Genomic DNA, 23,715 nt, shown 5'->3' on the forward strand with positions numbered 1-23,715 from the left:
TGTGTAATTCAGTCATGACTGGCACATTGCAGTAGTACAATTCAGGAAACATGCAAATTAGACAATAATAAGGTCCAGTCTTGTTATGGCTAACTTGTTTCTGAACAAAAAAGATATATATATGCATTTGTGTGTCTCTGTGTGTGTATATATGACTACATTTAAATATATTGAAGCACAAAACATCTAACATTAACTAGTTTACAATATGTTGTGCATGTATAGCTCATTGGTATTAGAACATTATAATATCAAACAACAAAAACAAAAATCCACCACTGACATAACCATGGACTGCATAAATATACAACATTCAGAGCAATCAGCACATCCTTCACAACAAAACTGACATGCTCACAACAAAATAAAATGAAAACAATATAGTAGGACTACATGTGCACCAAAATAAATCAACAGATGCAGTAAGAGTTATATAGCAACACTAAGTGACCTTTAACAAAGGAATACAGAAGCATACTTCTAAAATTCAATGCTGTGTGTTATCATGCATTCAAATGCCATAACCTTTTCTGAAGATGATTGCAAGATTAGCAACATTTGCACTTGCACTTTAATTACATCATATTTTAGGATAATCTGATTTTTTGTTAAGAAATGTTGTAAATCCCTTTTTCTATGTCTATTAACTCTTTAACAAAAGGTGTAGAAGAATTAGAGAAAGTGCTACTTAGTTAATATATATCTATATGCTCAATACTCACAGAACCATGTCATTGTATTGTTTTAAAGTTATATACATATTTATGGATTAAGAAAAAATATATTTACTTTGTGTTTCTTCGCCAGTTTGAAATATCTAAAAGCATTTATGATTAAGAAAGTCAATAATTTTTGCAAACAATTAAAGGCTGAATAACTTGTGATTTGCAGTACTCATCACTATCATCATCATCGTCATCATATTTTTCTAAGTATCACATCAGCTCGCAACTTCTCTCAATTCAGAGCTCATTTGCCTCAGATCTGCTCTCACAGAATCCATCCATCTGTTGTCTGGACATCCTCATCTCCTCTTGCCTTCTTTCTGTCTCTCCCAAATTTGCTTTACTAAATCATCTTCTACTTTGATTCACATGTGATTAAACCACCAGAATCTGCTTCTTCGACATTTTCTGTAATAAGGAGTATATTGGCTTCTGTTCTGGTGCCTTATTTCTTCTCTAACAGTGTGCATCCTGCCATCCCTCTCATGCACTTCACTTCCATTACCTCAAACTTCATCAGCTAATTTGCCTTAATGGCCCAGGTGTCTGCCCCATGCAATGTTTTATACACTTTAGTTTTGAACTTCTTTAGTTTTTCTGTCACAAAACACCCAAGACAACTGTGCCATTTGACTACAGCACCTTTGATTCTAGCTTCAGCCTCCTCATTAAAACATCTTCTCCCTTTAACCGTACCCTCTCAGATACTTGAAGCTGTTAACCTGTTCTACTGTTTTTCCCTTCTGCCTCAGTTTTAAGCTTTCTTTGATTTCTCTCATTTGTTGTCACGACTGTTGCCTTGTCTGTGCTCAGTTTCATCCCATATGCCTTCAGTTTTGCATTCCAGTCCCATATGACTTAATGACATTCCAGTTCAAAGTCTGCTTCTAGTACGTTATGAGCTACATACAGCAGATTTGTTGGTCTACCTCCTCTAATATGATTACTGATGTAGTTCATTGCCTTGAATAGCTGGTGCAGAATGTTTGATGCCTACAACTAGTTTACTCCAAAGATGATATTAATTTATTTTTTGAAAGTTAAGAATTATAATATTTTCTAAGAAATTCTAATATTATATAATATAAATTCAAAAGATGCTACTGAACTACTAAGATGCCAAATGCAATTATGGCAAGTTGAACAGTATGAAAAATAAGTATGGATTCATTATGGAAAAATGGTAAATCATGAAAGTGACAGTGATTTACGGCAGCAGTTTCAGAAAATGTCCAAAGTTAGGGTATATTGATTGAATATGTACACAGTGATGCAATAAACACAAGACCCTAGCTAAAGTACACGAGGAGTAAATTGTGTATGAACGGGATGTGGTGCCAGGGCTGATGCAAGAGTAATGAATACAGATTTAAAAATACTGTGGATTTTTTTCTGCTCTCTTTCTTATTTCCTGTTGGTCTCCACTTGTGTTTAAACTTTGATATTTTCTTGTAAATTTATAATGGGATAAAAACAAAGGAAATGAATGAATCTGTTTGAAAAATATAACCTCTTGGATCTCTTATGCTAGCAGGTCATAAATGCAATCAATGTCCACTTCAAAGAAATAGCTGACTAGAACTGTGAAAGGATAGCAGACATTAAAAATGCAAACAGCTAAGAAATGTATGTTGATGTGCTGTGTATCGGTACTGTCTGTTGTTTCATGATGTGTGTAATTAAGCCCCTGACTTTACAGGTCACAGAACTTTAGTTACTTTTAATGTGGGAGAGCAAAGCAACTTAGAATAAGCTGATATAATATTTTCCTCAAAAAAACAATGTAATAGTTTGTGGGGAACACAACTATGGACCTGAAATGTATATAAATATTTGAGCCTGGTCTTTGTTCTGCCTTGTTTTTCCTTGGAAAATATTAAAGTGACCACATCTCTGTAAATTTTCTGTTTGCAGTTTCTACCTGTTACTTCTTGGAACTTACAGCAGTAAAGGGTTCAGTAATCTTAAGCTATAGTTATATTTATTTATGTAGCTTAGGTAGGTTTTTTCCCTTATGTGTTTATCTGAATGTTATTTTCTTTTCCCATTTGTGATTCTGAATTCCTTTTCATATTTAATCTGTAATTGCAATATTTGCTTTATTGTTTAGGTAAAGATAATTTATTCATGCTTAAGCTCCTGTGGCTGATCTTTTTTAATATGTATGCAGTATTGCTCTTTATTATCTGAGAGAAGAGATATGATTTATCACAATTATGGGCTGTGGCACCTAGCTCCATTTAACCTGGTTTTCACCTACTGCCAGGGAGAATACTAAGGTATGTGATTTTGTATTTGTCTTAATGAAGACTAGCAGGTAATTAGACATCCCCAGCCATTTCAGGGTGCTGGCAATACTACCAGGCCAGGATGAAAGCTGTTGAGAATTGGAAAGACCTGACAACCTTCTAGGAGAAGTGTGTGTGTGTGTGTGTGTGTGTGTGTGTGTGTGTGTGTGTGTGTGTGTGTGTGTGTGTGTGTGTGTGTATGTGTGTGTGTGTGTGTGTGTGAAATAACTTGTGTGAAAGGTAGCTACTGTGGGTAAGGCACACTGGAAGACACTGTTCATAGGTTCATAGGATATATATATTATAATATAACTACTATCCTTTGTTTTTTTTTTTAAGCCCACACCCCCCCCCCCAGATCAAACCAAAACACCTGTGTGTTGTAAAGGTAAACACCTTAACCATTATGCCATCTTCCCACCCAGAGGAAGAGTGGTAACAAAGGGGCCTGGTATACTAAGTCAAACACTCCACTCTCAAGGTGACCTGTGTGCACTCTAATCTGGGGGGGGGGGGGGAGGTGAATGTTGAAAGCTCATACCCAGGACAGTAATGCATATTTCTTTTATGCTGTTAAGTTCAGGTAGCATTTTGCGAATTCATTACTGAGTTAGGCTTCTGTGCAGTTTTTTTTATTTTAGCTTGCAGAGTATCTGTAGTGTAACATGAAATAGCATTTCTCTTGTGCCAACAAGGACTTTCTTTCTATATGTGTTGGCAGTGTGCCTCACTATTCCTCATATATTTTGTTGGTATTGGTAGATTCTACCTCAACCATACCATTGGACATTGCATTTTGGTGGCAATGACCCTTTTCATCATAGTGGACAATACAAGTAATATGTTTTAGATGAAGCCAACTCCTTGAAGAAGAGGATAGAGTTCTGACAATGTAACTGGTGATATAAGTTTGAATAGCAGCTTGAGTACCTGTATGAGCTAGCAGGGGATGTTGGGAGTGGCTCATCCATCCTAGGGCGGAGGGAGGTAGCTTTTGCTCATCACATGGTTGACATCTAGCGGGAGCACTAGGTGTCTAACTGTGGAGTTTGAAGCTGGTGATCATGCGGTGAGCCAAGGGGAATTCAGCATGCAAAGGCACAGTTCCACTTCTAGTGTAGCTATAGAGGAGCTCAGAAGAGTTGCTACAGGTCAGGAAAGAGGTCTGCTGTGGGAGAGAGTAGGTTACTCCACAGGACCAACAAATCTGGCCCATTACCTACCAAGCAACTCTCACTGTTAGTTGTCAGGTGGGCTCAAGTAGGATTCCTGGGTAGGAACCAATGTACTTGAGGGCTCACACCTGTTCAGAAATTCCAGTCTTCCTCAGCTGTGGAACAATCTGGAAAAAGAAAGTGATACTGTTGTGCAGCAGGATATACAGTATTTGGAGATGCACAAAGTGACTGCAAAGTACTTAATAAATATTTGTTACCCCAGAGCAAAGAGGGGTGAAAATGGGAACGGTGCTACATACTGATATAGCAGCATTTATTATTTCCATTAGTGCATAAAAATACTTCTATGTTTCTACACAGGCCACTGAATAAAAAGTGGTTGCTGTTTAGATATCTGAATAAGAAACTGATTGTGCTGGTACAGTCAAGATACCAGCAATGTAACTTAAGTAAACTACAGATAACTGGCTTTACATATATGAAGTCAAGCTGAATAAACACTGTTTAAATAAGAAAAATGGATTTGGGCTGATATTTCTTTTATACCTTTCATGGACATCGCTATATGGTGGCCATATGATCACCAGTTATCTCACAGTATGATGCATGGATGTAGTAAAACCAAACCTTAGAACATGCATGGCTCTGCAGAAGTCATACTTGACACTATCAGATCTGTGTTAGTAAACATGGAGAACACTGAGCAAGCCAGCTAGGTGACCATTGAGACTAACGTCAGATATTTTGTCTTATGAAAGTAGTATCATTTTATCAAATGTGTTTCTGAGCATGGAAAAGTGCACTATGATTGCCTCAGGACAGTGATAATAGTTAACCCAAGTAAAAATGAATACAACACAGCATTATTACAAGTATGCAACAGTATAAGTCAAAATATAAAAGAAATTGTTGTAAAGCAATGTCTCCAAACATTGCTGAGATATCTGAATGTGAGGGGTAGACTGGCTCTAGTGAGATCAAATATCATATGAGCATATGTAGACACTACATTACAAGATTAATGCAAACACATGAATGATCTGACCAAGGCCCAATGATTCTGTACCTTTGTTCCCACCATGATAGATGATACCTGATATACATCCAGACTTATGGTGGACAGAAGACTCTTTTCCATGTTTGTGCATGCAAGACTTGTTTGTCTGGTGAAACCAGTGGTCCCTAGATAGTAACATTTTTTCAAGTCATTTGATCCGTTTATGCTGGCCTTAGATGCAAAATCTGCTGGACACCAAAAATGCTCATAGCTGCTGTTAGTGCCAGAAGAATTCTCTGCAACAAAACATTTGTAAAGTAGATGAGGAAGAAAATTGTATTTTGAACAACAAAATGATGATATTATACCACGTAGGGAAAGTTTCCCAGTCAAGGGCTGTAATATGTGGTACAACAACAAAAGTTGTAAATAAATAAATATTTATTAGTAATCCCAGTTAAGATTTTTCCTCTCCTTTTGGCTTTTCACAGTTGAATATTAGCTGAACCCAGTGGATATTTACTGGGCTGTCCTAATTCCCCCAGACTTAGTCTAACCCATGAGTTAAGTTAGATGATTAGGGTGCCTGCAGCACAGCCATATTGCTGCCAAGTAGAGCTTTTTTTTCTATGCCCTAACTTCCCCTCTTCTTATGTGCACTTGTAATGTACTGGGCCAGACATGCAATGGGGTATGCTGGCTTATTGTTCCACCTTCAGAGTGACTCAGCTAATGCCCTTGCCACCCTAATGGCAATGTAATGCCCCCCCTCGTTTGTCCCCAGACCCTGGTAGGGATCAACTATGTGGCACGTCTGAGTACCTACCCTCTACATGTGGAAGGGCATGCCCATCCTTACCTTGCCAGTAACACAGATGCTCAAGTTGCTAAACAATCCTGCACCATCTGGGACACTCTGCACTTCATCCACTTACACTATGGTGCTGGGAGATATTCCCCCTTAAAATATGCTTCAATGATAAAAGTTGTCTGTAAGTATAAATGCATATCAATAATTTAGTATTCGGTCACCACTACTCTACAGTGTTCACATTACAGAGGTATTGTGTCTGCAATATAAGAACATTTATTCATCAATGGCATGTTTCACATTTATGCTTACTGCAGCATTAAATGTACAGAGTGATTACTTCCCAGACTACCAGAATAAGGGTGGAAGAAGTGTATCTTATGCAAGTGCTACTGTGGAAACACTAGACATGTGCATGAAGAAGTGTCTCCATGGCTGGACAGCCTGCTGTATGTATAAACAAGTAAATATGCACAAATGCTATCTCTACCGTTTGCAGTGCTATTATGTTATAGATTCTGTGATCCAGAGTAGTGTCTAAGACAAAAGAATCATATGGATCTATTTCCATAGCATTGTCTTATATCTTCAGTTTCTTTAGACAGAAACAACTCTCAGTAATTGCAGCTTTCTTATGTTTTGAAGCATAGCAATGTTGCCTGCTCTAATGGTGAAATGCTTGCAAGTCACTATGGATTTTGAGCTAATATACCACTTTACTGTAATAATTCTAGTGATACCTTAAAGAGAGAGGCCAGTAAGAGGTTTTGTACTCATATTTTTTTCTGTTTTACCTAGAATTTTTCAGCCTGAGTATACATTTTAAAAATTACTTTTAGTCTGTAAACTGAAGGGATGAATATTTTGATCAAACTTTCTCACTACTTCTTTGCTGCTTGCTTGAATGGTTTTGATTTGCATGAAGTTATTTCACACAAGTATGTGATCTATAGTGATGTCACAAGTATGTGATCTATAGTGATGTCACAAGTATGTGATCTATAGTGATGTCACAAGTATGTGATCTATAGTGATGTCATTATTTACATTATTCAGCAAACAGCTATGATCATATTCTAAAGAGTAGCAAGTGAAGAGGTCTCTGTAAACACAGAGGTCCACATCAAAGTTAGAAACTACATCTACAACAATAATATGAATGTTCATAAACATTTGGTGTGACTATAGTTCATTCGTCCATGGGACTGACAATCTTCTTGTTATAATTCTGCCTTGCAACAATACCAGGGTAAATGATCAACTCCTTAGTGTATGTCTGTTTTACTGTGTAGTGTGCACTGCAATATAAAAGAATGAAAACATGCATTTTAGGGGAGAACTTATGTTTCATAGCTGCCTGCCATAAGTTTTAAAGGCATGGCCATGGTGATGAAATGTAGTGGGCATACTAAGTTTTGCCAGTTCTGAAATTCTTTCATCTAGCTCAACTTTTACAGTGCCGGAGAACCATGCTCAAACAATTAACTAAGAACAAGAGGGCAAATGGGGAGGAGAAGGGCACTAAGTCATAAGCATATGAACGAAGATGAAGAGGAGGAAGCCCACAAATATGAAAAAAAAATCATCTATTTCAGTTAACTTTTAAGAGCAAGGCTATGGTGAATAAGTGTAGAAAGGACACATAAATGATGCTGAAGTTATAAATTTGGATTTCACCTGTACACTTTGGCAAGATTTAGTATTTTTATATAAAAGACTAAATTGTTCCATGTAACACTATGAAAAGGTTTACTTTCAGTGCTGCTAAGTTGTTTTAACTTTTTGTGTATCCTAAAAGTAAGGGCCTAATGACCTTTGACTCTCAGCATGTTCATTTTGCCATGACTTATTAAGCCATGGAGAATTATGAATGGCTGCAATACAGTCTCATGAAATCTCTAACTCACCATCCTTTACTGCAGTCAAAAACAGGGTCCAAAATCAGTATGATAATGACACTACAGTAAACACAGTAGATTATTTCATTCTGTTATTGCTGGGGAGGCTGTCTTGTACATGGGGAATTCATTCTTGCCCACTTTGCATGCCCTCCAACTGACCATCTACTGCTCTGAATCCAGTCCTGTTGACCCATTTTATCTTGGTATTCTTGGTATTACCTCCCAGGACTAGCACCATATCAGTACTGGACTGGGGAAGGTGGTGGCTCAGAGTAGCACAGATCAGCTAGTAGCATCACAGATACTCTTCTAAATGGTAGGGTTTTTTGTGTGTTCTAACTGCAACTGATGTCATGGATGTCACCACATGTAATATCAATTAGCTCCAACCACCCCTACCCCCATGCTGGTTATGGAATATTCTTTATACAAAAACACGGTGTGCTTTTATGGCTGCTACGAGTTTTCACTTCTTTCCCTTTCTGTTTCAGATGTAAAATGCTTCATGCATTTTCAGCTGTATTGTATACCTAGTAATGCTAAAACTGCCAGTAAGGAATTTTAACCTCCATCAGACAGTTTCTGTACTTAATTTAATTAGCAATATTTGTAATGGCACTGTCTCTTTAAGACCGATAATAAAAAAAGTAGCAAGTCTAAAATGGTTTTTCCTAAAACTCCCACTGAGAACATCCAGCGTAATCTCAGTACAAAGCACATGAGGCTCCAGTTTTGCATACTAAAAACTGACTACGGTAATGTTATGCTACAGTAGTAATAAGAATATTAACAATTCTGCTTTGAAAAATACATGCAGAACTAGTACAACACAATGTCTTGAAACATGCACGGTATAACCAAGCCTAACCATGAAGAAGCAGTCAATTAGGGACTGGGCCTTGCATTAATGTTTTCACAAAACAAGTGGATTACTGTGAAAAATAAAGCCTGTTAACTGAGCTATATGGACAGTAAATATGTGTTTGATATGTACACAGACCAGTTCTAACAGAGCTCTATTGACAGTAAATATGTGTTTGATATGTACACAGACCATTTCTAACATATATCCTTGTTTATTTATTAAGAAGTCTTTAGAACTACACTGTTGAAGGTCCTAGGTTAGAATCAAAGCCACTCTGTACAAATGTTCTTGTTCTCCCTGCATTACCATAAGCAAACCTTTATATGCTACAAAGGCATTGTTGTGTTACCTAGTAAGTTAACAACAACCTGGTAGGACCGTACCTGAAATAAATGACAAATTAATATTGGAATTCCCAATCAAGCTTTAGTAATATAATAAACTAAGGTGCAGTGATCTACACTGTCCATATATTGCATTGCATTAATTATACCTGATCCCTGCCTTCCCTTTAACTTCAATGGCTGAATGAATAACTATCACTACAATGCTTGGGTGATTCTCCTATAGCACTGGTGTTGCAGCTTGCAACAAAGAAAAGGTATAAGCCTCAAGCTTCCACAGACACTGTTCTTGTCCTTTCCTTCTTAGCATTATTGTGCCAAGCTATATGTTAAGATAGCTACATGAAAACTCTGAGAGACCTTATCTCATATTGTTAAGAAGGCTGTCTGCTACTTAATATTGTAGCAGCATTATACTGGCTGACAGATAGTACTGCTTCCTGCCACTGTTTGTTGTGAAAAAATATGAGAAGAGACCCCTCAAGAGTGTCTCACTGCATTTGTGTTGTTATTTAATTTTGTGGCTAAGTACAAAATATTTACAGAATCTGATTGTTATTGTGATTTTCTTTCTCTAAATTTTAGAAATATTATGCTTTTGTATGATATAATTGTTTTTTAAAGACTGTACTATTCTGAATCCCAATTCAAAATGTCATGTGGCTGAAAGATGCTTCTGACCACCAATGGCGATCAGTTATTATGAAGTAGATAACTAGCACATCATTTATCCATCAATATTAACATGCTCATAATGTGCTGTTTAAAAAGTGCTGGTGTAACTTAGTACCTACATTAGTAAGACAGAGCCCATTGGCTATGACAGCAAATAATGACATAGCACTTATCACTGTGCTATAGGCAGTAAGCTACAGGAGTGTGCTTCTGTGACAACAGAATTACTGCAGCAGTATCGCATTACTCAGTAGATGTATGTATAAATAACAAAGCTTATTGTGTAGGAGAAACATTTTCCTAACTACTTATGTCTGTGACCTGATGCCATTGTATACAAAATAAATAAGAAATAAAGAAAGAAACCAATACTTATATGCACACCATAAAAAGGGATTACTCAGCAACGTAACACAAGTAAATAGCACTGAAGATTCTATGACTAATACAGACTAAGCACTAAAAGCTATACATCTGTTTTTACAGGGTTTATATCATTCAAATATTCACAGGTATGGTTAAACAAATGCAGGGATTTGTTAGAACAGACTTGCTGGCAGCTTGCTGTTTGCTCCTGAATTGTTGTGTTATCCAGAATCCACAAACTCATTCACTTTCACTCTGTATGTCAGTTGGTCTCTCTTTACACACACACACACACACACACACACACACACACACACACACACACACACACACTCTCTCACACAAAAACATGCATTTATGTGCGTGGCCTGTGTGCTTGCCTTATTTACACATTTAGAATTTCATTCCCTTGTTTCGTGTTTTAGTAATTGTTTTGCATGCTTTTCTGGAAAACCATGCCTTTCAAACCTTGAACTACTGCCACTATCCTTTTGCCTCCCATCATTGGAGCATTGGCAATGTCCTGCACAGCTGTCACTTAGGTAGACATGGAAGTGTTTCTGTTTAAGACCCCAACTCATATCCTTTGGTAAGGGACATGTGACCCTGTCATTACAGGGCCAGTATACCTTCTCATACACATGCTCACATCCTTGCATTTGTTAATGGAGGCTACCACAAATCAACCACATTATAGTTTGATGAGACAAACACACATCTCAGGAATGCCTCAATCATTGCTGCCCTCCTTAGAAAGATAGTGGCGTAGAACAGCTCAGTACCACCATTACCCTCCCCCAAACCAGCTCCAGCAAGTGATCAAGCCACTGGCTAAACATGGATCACAGGAGTCATAACCAGAGCTGTCATCCCTCTATAAATGAACCTGGGTTATCCTTTAATACGTTTTGTAAAGTTTGGAAAAGGGACTGAAGGAGATGAAGTGGAGTAAGTAAAGAGTGTTAAGTGTCAATTTAAGAACATTATCTCAGATCTAGATTGTTTTAAATATAAAAGATTATGACTGGGTCTCTGGTCATAACCAAACTGTTATATGTTTAAACATGCATGTCAAGAAAATCACCTTGAAAGTTTTGCTTCATTCTGCTCTCAAAGTAAAATCTTGACATCTGTTTTGAGAATTTATAACCACTCATTTTGTTCAGTCATAATGCATTATACTAGCACTTAAAGAAATCCAGAGGGAGAGAGAGAAAGAGAGAAAGAAAGAAAGAAAGAAAGAAAGAAAGAAAGAAAAAGTGTTTAGGAACGCTACGTATTTTAAAGTTTTTTAAGATGTAATGCAATTAGTGCTGTAACACAATTCTTTGCAGTAGATGGAGTTTTAACTGCTCTAATGTATTACAAAACACACATAAACGCACAAGTGCATCCTACCACACAAACACAAAGAAAGAACCTATAGGTACATGAAGTGTTTTACAGCTTTGAAAGCTGTTAAACGCTCTCTCACTGGCAGTAGCCTGGAGGGAAATGTATTTTTTGTCTGTCAAAAGCTGTAATACACATCGCTCTGACACACACGCGCACACACACACACACACACACACACACACACACACACACACACACACACACACACACACACACACACACCATTCATAGGCATGCAGGCCCGGAGACCATTAAGGAACCCAACACAAATTCCAAATTGCCTCAAATCATTATCTAGTAAATAACTTGCTTAAGGTCACACAATAGGCAAATGAAAGTAAAAAGATTCAAAATCTGTACCCTGGGCATACACAGCTGCTCACTAATAAGTCAGAGCTTTAGTCCTCTGCACTAACTACCAGCATTCAGTGTACTACAGCTTTTAAAGCTGCTCACTAATAAGTCAGAGCTTTAGTCCTCTGCACTATCCGCACTCAGTGTACTAAAGCTTTTAAACCTGCTCACTAAGTCAGAGCTTTAGTCCTCTGCACTATCAGCACTCAGTGTACCTCAGCTTTTAAAACTGCTCACTAATAAGTCAGAGCTTTAGTCCTCTGCACTATCAGCACTCACTGTACTACAGCTTTTAAAGCTGTTCACTAATAAGTCAGAGCTTTAGTCCCCTGGACTACCAGCACTCTGTGTACTACAGCTTTTAAAGCTATTTCTGCTTCCTATCAATGTTCAGTGGTGGCCACTATATATGCTCTACCATAAGACTAGAATGTAACAGTGCTGAAATGTGTTTAATATCTCTCTTACATCAAAAAGATACTTAATATGTTTTTCTTATTCCAGTTTTGATGACTAATCCATGATACGTCATGTACTACAATTAAAAGTGTCATACCTCTTCACAGACTTGGGTAAAACTCATTTATATTTCAAAACTGTATGCAGTTATTTTTTACAGTTTTTTTTAAACTGAGGTAGTCTTTCTGAGCTGATAAACCTTTTCAGAGAAGGCCTGTGGAGAAACATTCCAAAGCAATGGCCATTATATCTTACAGAGGAAATGTTAATGAAGAGATTATAATCAATAATAACCAAAGTAATGGATGGGAGAAATAAGTGAAAAAGCATTCTTGTAGTGAAATATGTAAGTTAGGAGTGAACGGGAGGAAGCCATTGCTATAAGACAATTAAGTACTTGCTGTATTGAGCAATATAATGTGATTTTTTTTTCCTCTTGCTTTTTAACATTGGATAAGTCTTAAATTTTGCTAGAAATGCATTGAACCTTAGTTTTGATTGCATGATAAATATAATAGAGTTTGGTTTGTATAGAATGTTGTGTATTATTTATGATGTTATTGTGTAAGAACACCTGTTAAGAGCAGTTGTGTGATGTGTCCTATGTGGGGGAGTTGCGGAGAATTTCCCCAGTATGCAGTTTTGTTTTAAGGCTGTTTAAATTTGTATAAAAATAGTTTTGCATGTTTGTAAAGGCAGTTGTATAATGCAGGAGGTATCGAAGTAGGAGAGTTTGAGCAGCTGCTAGTAATGTGTCTTCTGTTAGGCAGAGTTAAAACTTCCATAGCTTTCTTAGTTGTTTTTTTTTTTTTCTTTCTTTTGATGGAATAGTGCACACAGGTCAAATGAGACTAGAAATGTATTTTCCATTCTCAGGTTCTTCCATGGTGATATAAAACATTATGTTACAGCACTGTTTTTAAAGCCAGACCAGACAATAAGGTGGAAGCAAGTGAAACTAGTAAGCATTATAATAAAATACCAATTATACAATGACTGTCCATTAATATTCTAAAATGAGCATGCTGATTGGCCAGCCAACCAGCGTGCCCGTTGTAAATCCGAGAATATACCAACGGAAAAAAGTCCGGTCACACAGACTTTTTTCCATTGTTATATTCTCCATGTTTTATTTATTTTTTTTAATAAAAATAAAAAAATAAATCTGTAATCCGGACTCTGGACATACGAGAGAGACAGGATGGAGAAAATACTAAGAAAATCAGGTACGTTATTTAAAACTAAAGACACATACCTGATTTTCTTTATATTTCCTCCATTCTGTCTCTCTCGTACCCCAAAAGTGTCAGAAACTTTTTTTTAAATTAAAAAAAAAAAACAGAGCAACGGAGACATTCTTTTCTCTTTTGCCTCCTTTCCAAAGCACTGATGTACTGGGTATGCATGGGAACACAAGTCCCATATGCATGCGTAGTACATAAAGAAAGGCACCAGGACATTACCAGCCGTGGAAGGACAGTACGGTGCCATTATACAAAGACATTATTTAAGAAAAGTAAGTATTTTTTTTCTTAAATAATGTCATTGTATAATAATAATAACTGACTTTGTGGTGTGGTATATTAAGATTCAACCATGGTTGGCTTTATTTAATCACACGGGCTTCACCCTCATGATTAAACCACACCAACTGTGGGTAAATCTTAATATACCACACCAACATCATTGGTTATTGCTTAAGTACATCACAATAAATGTCTTTTTATTTACACTAAGCTCCACAACCTTTGCTGCTCTACAGCATTAATGTCCAATATGGAGCACACTGAGATTACTTAATATGCAAATCAACTTACTGTATTTTGCATATGACACAGATTGACTATTAATCTTGGCCAGAGTGTTTCCCTGAAGCAAGAGGTGTGGCAGTGATAATCACCCTGAGCTACCATTAATTCAGGCAAATGTTTATTCAGGCATGTCCAAGGGTCAGCTCCCAGTGTTCTCTCCTGTCTATCTGATGAATCTGGGCATCTTGAGGCAATGTAGCAATTGCCTTATGTACACAGACAACCCTCTCCTCCTACCACCCAATACCACAACCTGTGAAAGATGCACTTATTGAGCCAAACTGGAGGTAAAGCTCTTTCCAACCAAGACTGAACTTGAGAGTCAAGAGGAGAAGGTAAACACTTGCACCACACCACACTCATCACATAGTCCCACTAAACCTACACCACCAAAATCCACACATAGAAACACAAAAACATTCGCAGAGGCTCTCAGTAATAATCTGCTCAAGCAACAGAGAAGCAACAGAGACATCCAAAGCAGAAACGCACGCAACCTCCACCCCCCACCACAACCCAAATGACACATAGCCCACAGACTGAGTGTGCCAATAAACCACAGCCCATAAGGCAAACCATCGTACCCAACACACTAGTCATAGGTAACTCTATAGTCAGGCACAATGATGTCCCACTCACCAGGCTAAACAAGCAGAAGGTTACTGTCAGCTGCCTGTCAGGTGCAAGGATCTGCCACATAACCCACGCACTCAGGTCACTCCACAACAAGTACAAATATGACTCTGTCATTGTCCATGTTGGTGTGAACGACCTGAGATGTACCTCCCTGGACTACATGAAAAGAGACATGGAAGAGCTCTCTGAACTTGTAGCCCAGGCAGGTATGACCCTAGCCCTTAGTAGCATCCTACCATTGCCCAGAATGATACCGCAGTACAAGGAAAAAATGATTGACTTCAACAATTGGCTAAGCTTCTGGTGTCATTCTAAGGGGATCCAGTATCTGTCTGCCTGGGACAACATGGTCGACAGACCACAGTGCTTTGCCAGAGATGGCCTGTACCTGTTGCCCTTGGGATTCCGGATACTGGCTAAGGCTCTTGCCACCCCTATAGTGCCTTTTTAGGCAAGGTTCAAATGACAAATTCACCACCGTAACAGGAACAGGCAAGCAAAAACTAGGGGTAATACTACTCAATGCTAGAAGTCTAAATCTCAAATGCACTCACTCGAGGCACTCCTTAAAATGGAGAACATCGATATCTATGCAGTGACTGAGACCTGGTTCAAGACTCTAGAGAGCACCCCTGCATTACCAGGCTATAACTCATACCACACTTTGTGGCCAGCTAACCTGGACCAGAACACCAAAAGTGGAGGTATGTCCATATTCATTAAGGATATCCACACCTCCAGGCTAGTTGTGCAGCATAATGCATCCAAGGTTATCCAAGTGTAGCTAACTCTGGGCAAAATTGCAATCCAAATTGTAGCTTGCTACAGATCTCCCACCATGTCCCAAGATTCCCACTCCTCTTTTCTTGATATACTGGAAAATATTAGGTTCAACCAAACACCCTAATAATGGGCGATTTCAACTACCCCACCATTAACTGGGAAAACTACTCATGTACCAACTCCTTCTCTCAACACTTTCTGGAATTCATAAATTCCAATGCCCTGGATCAACTTATCCACACCCCACCAGGGGCATCAATATCCTAGACCTAGTCATTACCAACATGAGTGACCGGTGTTCCACACCTGAAATCAACTCCTCATTGGTTAGATCCGACCATAAGCTAATCACCCTAGATATCCGCATCCCGCCCCCACCCACCATTAAGGAAACCATGGTAAAACATTTCTCCAAAGCCAACTTCATGCTTCTTAAGACAGAAGTGGCAAACTTCATGACACCCATGCAGATGGACAATACAGTTATGACTGCTGAATCCTACACAAATGCACTCTATAAGCACTTACACGAGTGCACGGATCATGCTATCCCAAACAGAACCAAGATGCTATCCTCCAAAAAAAGGAAGCCAATCTGGTGGTCCTCTGCCATAAACAAACTCTACAACAGAAGGAAGAAACTGTTGCAAAAGAGAGTAAAATCCCATGAGTGGAGGAGTTCCCTGGTCAGCCTCAGTAAGAATCTGAGATCCCTTATAAGATCCTCCAAAGCTAGCTAGGAAAACAAAATCACCACTGATTTTAAGGGCAGCCACAAAGCATTCTATAGCTATGTAAAGAATCTCAATGCTAACACCCAGATCTGCTCTGAGTTACAGCACAATGGCACGAAAATTGCAGAACCAACTTATATTTCCAACATCCTGGCAGATAGGTTCAGTGCTAACTTTACCCCCCTCTCACTCCCTAAAGGGCCCATATCTATACAGGAAAAATTCAGCGTCCCTGTAATCACATCTATGCAGGTAAAAGCTGCACTCTCTAAAAGCAAAAACATAGCATCCATGGGACTGGACAACATCCCAGGCTGCGTTTTACACGAACTTCAGAATGAACTGGCTCCCCACCTAAGCACCATGTTCAATCATAGTCTCACGTCAGGCTTTGTGCCCACTGAATGGCACACAGCAACAGTTATCCCACTCCACAAAGGGGGAGCCACCACTGATCCTGGGAACTATCACCCTATTAGCCTGACAAGCATGGTCTGCAAGGTCATTGAACGTATCATCATGAAACTCATAAACAAAGACATTGGTAACCTCCAAACTCTGGACTCCACCCAGTTCAGGTTTATGAAAGGCAGATCATGCCTTCTGAACCTAATCAACTTCTTTGAAGCAGTCACCAAAGCTGTAGACAAAGGTAAGGTGGGTCACACAGCCTATCTTGACCTTGCCAAGGCTTTCACCACCATCCCCCCATTCTGGAATTATAGCTAAACTCACTAAACTAGGTATAAATCCCTATGTCACAAGATGGGTTGCCAACTGGCTCACTGACAGAAACCACGCTGTAAAAGTTGCAGACTCCAAATCTAACTTCAAACCAGTGACAAGAGGAGTACCACAGGGTTCAGTCCTGGGCCCTCTCCTGTTTGGTATCTACTTCTCTGAAGTGCAGGCTAACACAGAAGGCCTCTGGCTAATGAAGTTCACAGATTACTGCAAACTAGTAACCATAGTCGAGTCCCCAAATGATGTGGACATCCTACAGAAGGGTCTCACTGAGACAGATGCCTGGTGTCAGAGGCATGGCCTCAAGCTCAGTGCCAAAAAGTGCATTGTCATCCCCTTTGGTAAAAACTCTGTACCCATGAACTACCACATAACCGGCACTCTGCTTAATGCCAAATGTGTGATAAGAGACCTTGGGACCCAGGTGGACAGTAGTCTCTCCTTTGACAATCACATCGACATAGTAGTCAGGAAATCCTTCTGTGTGGCACACCTCATCACAAAAGGGTTCTCATCCAGGAAAAAAGAGGTCATTGTTCCCCTCTACTCTGCACTCATTAGACCCATTATAGAGTACAACGCCCCTTTTGTAATATACCTCACAAGACATCTGCTGCAGCTGGAAAGGCAACAGAAGTACCTTACAAAGAGGATTACTGGCCTCAAACAGATGCCCTACACTGACCGTCTCAAAAAACTCCAACTTTACTCTGTAGCATATCGCCTACTCCGAGGAGATCTCTGTCTAACATATAAAGCTATGTTAAACCCAGAGCTGTTAGACATGCTACACCTAAAGAAATCCCAATCCCTTCGAGCTGCATGTTCTAGGGACCTAAACCTTGTCACCACAATAAACAGGACATGCTGGAGGGATAGAGTCCTGTTCCAGAGACTTCCTATACTCTGGAACAAGCTACCCATCTATGTCAAGCAAAGTTCCTCATTAGCACTCTTCAAGAAAAATCTCAATGAGTGGGATGGGAAATAGGAAATACACCCCGGGGATCACTTCTGTGGCTCTGATCAAGAGGGGAACAGGAAATTAACTTTCTTGGGTGGCATAAGCCAGGGGATCTTGTTGGCTAGGCTTACTTAGGTCCTTGGGCCGATACCCTAGTACCTACCTATGAACCTAAGTGGAACCTGGTTTATCATCTCATTCAAAGAAGGCACTTCAGGAGTCCAAACCCTCTTTATGTTGCATTAAAGTATATGTACTGTAAACTAAATTCAAGCATTTGTTGTGAAAAAAAAATCCACTGTCTTTTCATCTTTCTGCTATCACAGTAGGTTTGTGTTCTGTTTCACCACTGACTCTCTTAATTTTCATTTTTGCTTAAGTGCTACTTTGAACATTCAAATTTAATTGAATATTCTTTGGTGAAAGCAGTATAAATTGATCCAGGTATGACATAATTATGCCTAGATTAGTTCTTTCAGCTGTTGCTATAGCAAAGTGACTTTGCTCTGTTTAGTTCTCTTCTGCATTGTCTTCCTTTACTTGATTCTAAGAAGGTATTATCTTAGCCATGACATTACTGTTTATTTTTTTCCTTTTCTTTCAGAAAAATTTCTTTACATGGTTTAGGTTGCTGCTTTATTTCTTAGTTTTCCCATATATACAGATTTTACAATCACCCATCCTACATATCTTCATATAGGCTTTAGTCTTTCAGTTGCAATTAATAAATATTGCTAATAAAGTTGTGTTTATGGAAGCTTAATAAAGGTCATCAAATGTTATTTGGTGTGATGTGTTTATTGAAGGGGACTGGGACAAACCTTTCTAGTTTCTTATTGTATGATTCTGTTCTTCCTTTCGGTAACTCTGTATCGACTTTCTGTGATTATGGAGTACAGAGTCTATAAGTCTGTCTTAAAAGAATGTTCTGTAAGGCTTTGTATAATAATGCTGAACATATAAAATTTAACCTGAATGACAACTGAAGGTGGATAGACTTAGTCTGTTTCCCTGAGAGTTGTTGTTACCTCTTGTAATGAATGTGGGCACTATGTCCTACTTGCTGTTCCATCACATGGACCAAAAGATCTCGCAAAGGTGCTTGATACTTTCGATGGTACCGGTGCTAATTTATCTTGACCCTGCTTCTGTTATTTGACAGAGTTTTGTTTACACATGCATCCAAAAGGTTGCAGGAGCATAGATAAATCCAACTACTGATGCCCAATCATTTTTCTATATTGCATAAGCATAAGGTAGGTTGATAAATCAGAACCTCAGTAAACATGCACAAATGTATGCATAGACACACAAACACACAGCCCTACACACTCACTCACATACACATGCTCATAAATATCTATATCTATGTATCTATAGATAGACAGACAGTTTTCAGTAAAGCCATAGATAAGTGACACTTGAAAAAACAGGTAAAAGTTTATACATACTATTCATGGAACAAAAAATTGAAGGTGTGAGATATGTAGGGCAGATTCTGACTGGTCTGGCAAGGGGAAAACAAAAAAGTTCTCATTTGTAGCTCATACATTTCACGATCATTAAAGAATATAATTCGTCACCTTGAATAAACAGTACAAAACACAGACAGTAAGAAACACCGTGGTTAATGGCAGCCTACTTCTCATTAAACAATCTCCAAGATAAATTATTCAATGTTTTCTGCTCTATGAAGTGATTAGAGAAATTGGAAGCAAAACTATTATCATAATTATTAAGAATGATGAAAAAAGACACACTTGCAAAATGTTATGCGATTTTAACCTCCTTACATTGTATAATTGTCTATCAGAACTTTTTACCTGGGCTTTGCAGTTATAGTGATTTCACAGGTTTCTGACAACTTTTGTCAGTAAGCATTAAGGTAATAATAAATGACCTCCTTATACCACTTTGCAAAAGGTAGAAGCTCAGTCATTCTCTGAGGAACTGCAGAAAATATTTAGAGACATTAATTGAGAAGCTGAACACATCAACTAATATTTATTAAACTCTGCAAATCTCCTTGGAAATGTCTGAATTTTGATTCAGTCAGGTTTTATTTTACTACAGTTAAGCTTCATCAATGTCCATTCAGAGAGACGAGTCTTATACTAAAGTCTAAATAACAGTAATCATTGCAGTCTATCATACCTGGCCCCTTGTAGGATAATTATACAATATAGGTCGCAGGTGAATTTCTGCATAGTTTGTATTCTAAACTTCATTCACTGAAGGCTGAAAAAATTAAATGTTTGGAATGCAGATGCATGTAACATAACATTGCTTTATTATATTTTTATCCATATAATCATTTTAACATAACGGTCTCATGAGTTGCTGTCTGTTATTTAATTTCAGTTGACAAATACGCAAATTTTCCAGTTCCAGTTTCACACGGGGTTCATTAAACCTGGCACAGCACAGCTGAAATTTACTAAGTAAGTAAAGTGAGTATGTAGTTCATTGCTTAATGACTAAACTGTTTTTTATTTACTTTTATTTTTTCTGTCTTTATATATTTATTTTTAAGTTCTATAAATGGAGAAGAATGCATGAGTTGAAATCAGCACAATGAAATGTTTGAGAGGAATAACAGGTCGATTTGTGTGCTCTTTTTATCTTATACTTTTACTTAAAGGGATTAGACTACCAGCAAAAATGTCTTTTTTTCAAGGTCATCCTGACATCAATAGCCTTGATAAATGATGACAGCATTGTCACATGCCAAGAATGCTGAGGGAATCAATCCCCAGGGCCTTAGGGTAGAAGTCATTAGCTTTTCACAACTGTAACACAGTTATTTTTACAATACTATACTTTTCAAAATTTACCTTAACTTAATAATATTTGATTACCATCCCACTAGTCTCACTTTTGTCCATATATGAAATTGGAATAGTGATCATCTGCTTAAGACTCCATACTACACACTTTTCTTTGCTTCAGAGTCTGACACACCACAGCAGTACCTAGCTAATGTGAACACTGCTGGTATTCTGTAAGATGGTGACTTGTCGTCCACTAGTATTGTGGCAAATACCATAAACATATCACACCAGAGTAAAAGTAAAGTATTATTGGTTGTAGATAATCAGTGCTAAGTTTTATATTTAGTGTTTGGACTGAATGGGCATTAGCTACATAAGGTAGGAATAAAAGGCATAAAACTGCAACCTGTTAAATAACAGTTGAAGTAGATTTGTTGAACAGGTGTGACAGAGCTGACCAATCCCAGGCAGTTTATCTGTATGACCTCTGGTTAAGTGACTTGACAATGAACTGTCTATAAAAACATGTAAATACTGCATGTTATGTAAACAGGAGGAAAACTGAAAATGAAAAGTTAAGGGTGAAATGACTAATCTACTTAATATAATTTATTTTCAATAATAAGTTATATTTGAATTATTAATCAGAATTCTCAGCTGAACTAGTTTACAGCTTGTAGTTCTTTTTCCTGATTTCAAAGAGTCTCAGCCAGCAATCTTGCACCTCACGAATTAACAGTTTTCCCTGTTGTTTAATTTTATATAAATGTATGCATGTATACAGTTGTCTGTAGTTGTTTCTGTCTCTGTCTCTGTCTCTCTCTCTCTCTCTCTCTCTCTCTGTGAGCTTTTAATGGATAACCAGTGATAAGTTTGATAAAAATACAAAACATTGAACAAGCTCATTGCTGATTACCATTAACTGGAACTAAAAATCAATGAAAAAAGTAATTGTAATGTAAACCAATAGGTTACATTTTGCAATTTCAAAAAAGAAAAACAAAAAACAACTTTCTCCATACACCACCAGAAATTAAATATAATAACTCTAGGGTTGTGCGGAACATGTCGACATTTGGCCATTCAACCATCTGCCATACATATATATATGGTTTACTATCATTTCACCGATCGCACCTTGTGCAAGTTATCGATTGAGTGAACCAAATAAGTGAAAAAACAAAAACGACTGACACAAATGTCAAACACGGAAGTGGAGAATGTCAAATTTGACATATTTCAAAGATTCTCCACAATTCTGCAAGTTATTATGTTATGCAACACACAGCAAAGAACGTTTTTGCAGGGGGGCAAGCCTCCCTGTACCCAACGCACCCTGCTACTTATATATACAAACTCCGAAATCACACTACAGTGAGGGAGAAGGTAGATTTCCCAATCCCCACTATAGTGCATTCCACATTAAAATGTTGAAATTCACAACAGTGAATGCTATAGTGCATTCGCTGTTGTGCATTTCAGCATTTTTCTTTTCGTTGTTTCGTAATGTCGAATTGGGCATTCGGACTTAAGTAACTTGACCGATGTCCGATCGTCCTTTTGATATTTTTTTTTTATTGATTCACACTTTGTCAAAAATGTAGGGTTACTCTTGGCATGAGCTCATACGGCAGTGGGGATCAGGGACTTTTCCATTTTCCACACTGTTGTGTGATCTTGGAGATGATGTGTACAAGGAGCAGAAGGATGCTTGGGTGCTTCCCTTATGTGTGTGCATGTGTGTGTGTGTGTGTGTGTGTGGGGGGAGTAAAGGGTTCCCCTGCAAAAATACTTTTGTTTTGTTTTTGTCTATTTTCAACTGATTCTACAGGTGATTAGATTTTGACAATATTTTGTGCCTCAGTGGTTTGCACATTCATCCATTGATAACATTGTGGCATAGTGACGATTTAAGAGACTGTAAAGGCTGTTTGATGTGCTGTATATTCTCCATATTGTGATATATAGATCAGTATAATATGGTAGAAAAAACATGTAACAGCATAGGCAATGTAGAACACCCAATAAGCTCTGGGTAAAAGACCTTCAGAAAACCCACAGCATTAGATGTGTTTAACTTTCATGGTAAGGGTCTTTATGAGCAAGGGCTGAGACTTCTGAGAGATCTCCAACCATAAGAGACTGTGGAGTACCAGCAGCTTACCTGTGGATTTATCTTACCTCTAGTGTGTTAACAGCCTAATTGTGAGTTTACTTGTAAGTAGCAGGAAGATGATTTGGGATGTGTGAGACAGTCTTAACAAAGCTGCAATTCCTGAGAACTGTAGGGAATTATGGCATTTCAGTAAGAGGCTTTGAAACTAGTCTGAAAAACACAGAGCTAGAATGTACCTTTGGAGCTTTTCTCCCTGGTCTACCATTGTAAGTGGACTCCTACCCTGTCATACTTTCCTGGTAATCAAATGTCAATAAATAAATAAATGTAAAAAAGTGTGCGTGTTTTCATTATTTATTGAAAGTGAATTTTAGGTTAGATCCTGCATTGCAAATAAACTTCACTTATCCCACAAATACTATAACTGGTGTATTGTTTATGCTACACTGGTAGAGAATGGGGACATTGGTTGAGCAACATATACAAAACTGCACATTTTCTCATTCCTGCATCACAGCATGTTAGTGAAAAATAATTTCTGAGTCATTAAGTCAATGGCAAGAGAGAGAGAAATGCTTTTTTTGCATTTTCCCAACCAAAGAGATAGAGAGAAAGAGATACACAAGTGGCACTTTTTATTTTTTGCAGCTAACCAGTTATACTTAGCAAAATGGAGCAACTTCTAAAGAAAAACATGAGTCAACATGCCATGGTTCTTTAGCAAAGAATTGAGGCTACTACTAATTTTTTTTTCTCCCTGAGTCTTCAATATGTAACAGGATCCTGCATTGTACTCTC

General features: G+C 38.0%; 1 protein-coding gene across 2 annotated transcripts in view; it reads left to right on the forward strand.

The window, feature by feature from the left end:
* DNAJC6 (DnaJ heat shock protein family (Hsp40) member C6) overlaps positions 1-23,715 on the forward strand; it is a 953,450-nt gene that overhangs the window by 469,568 nt on the left and 460,167 nt on the right. For both annotated transcript variants that reach the window (XM_044085567.1, XM_044085566.1), the window contains exon 9: positions 20,392-20,471. In XM_044085567.1, the coding sequence (XP_043941502.1) occupies positions 20,392-20,471 (80 nt within the window). The remainder of the gene's footprint in view (positions 1-20,391; positions 20,472-23,715) is intronic.

Source organism: Protopterus annectens, chromosome 10.part0 (genome assembly GCF_019279795.1).
Source record: "Protopterus annectens isolate FY-2018-M chromosome 10.part0, PAN1.0, whole genome shotgun sequence".
Taxonomy (NCBI): domain Eukaryota; kingdom Metazoa; phylum Chordata; order Ceratodontiformes; family Protopteridae; genus Protopterus; species Protopterus annectens.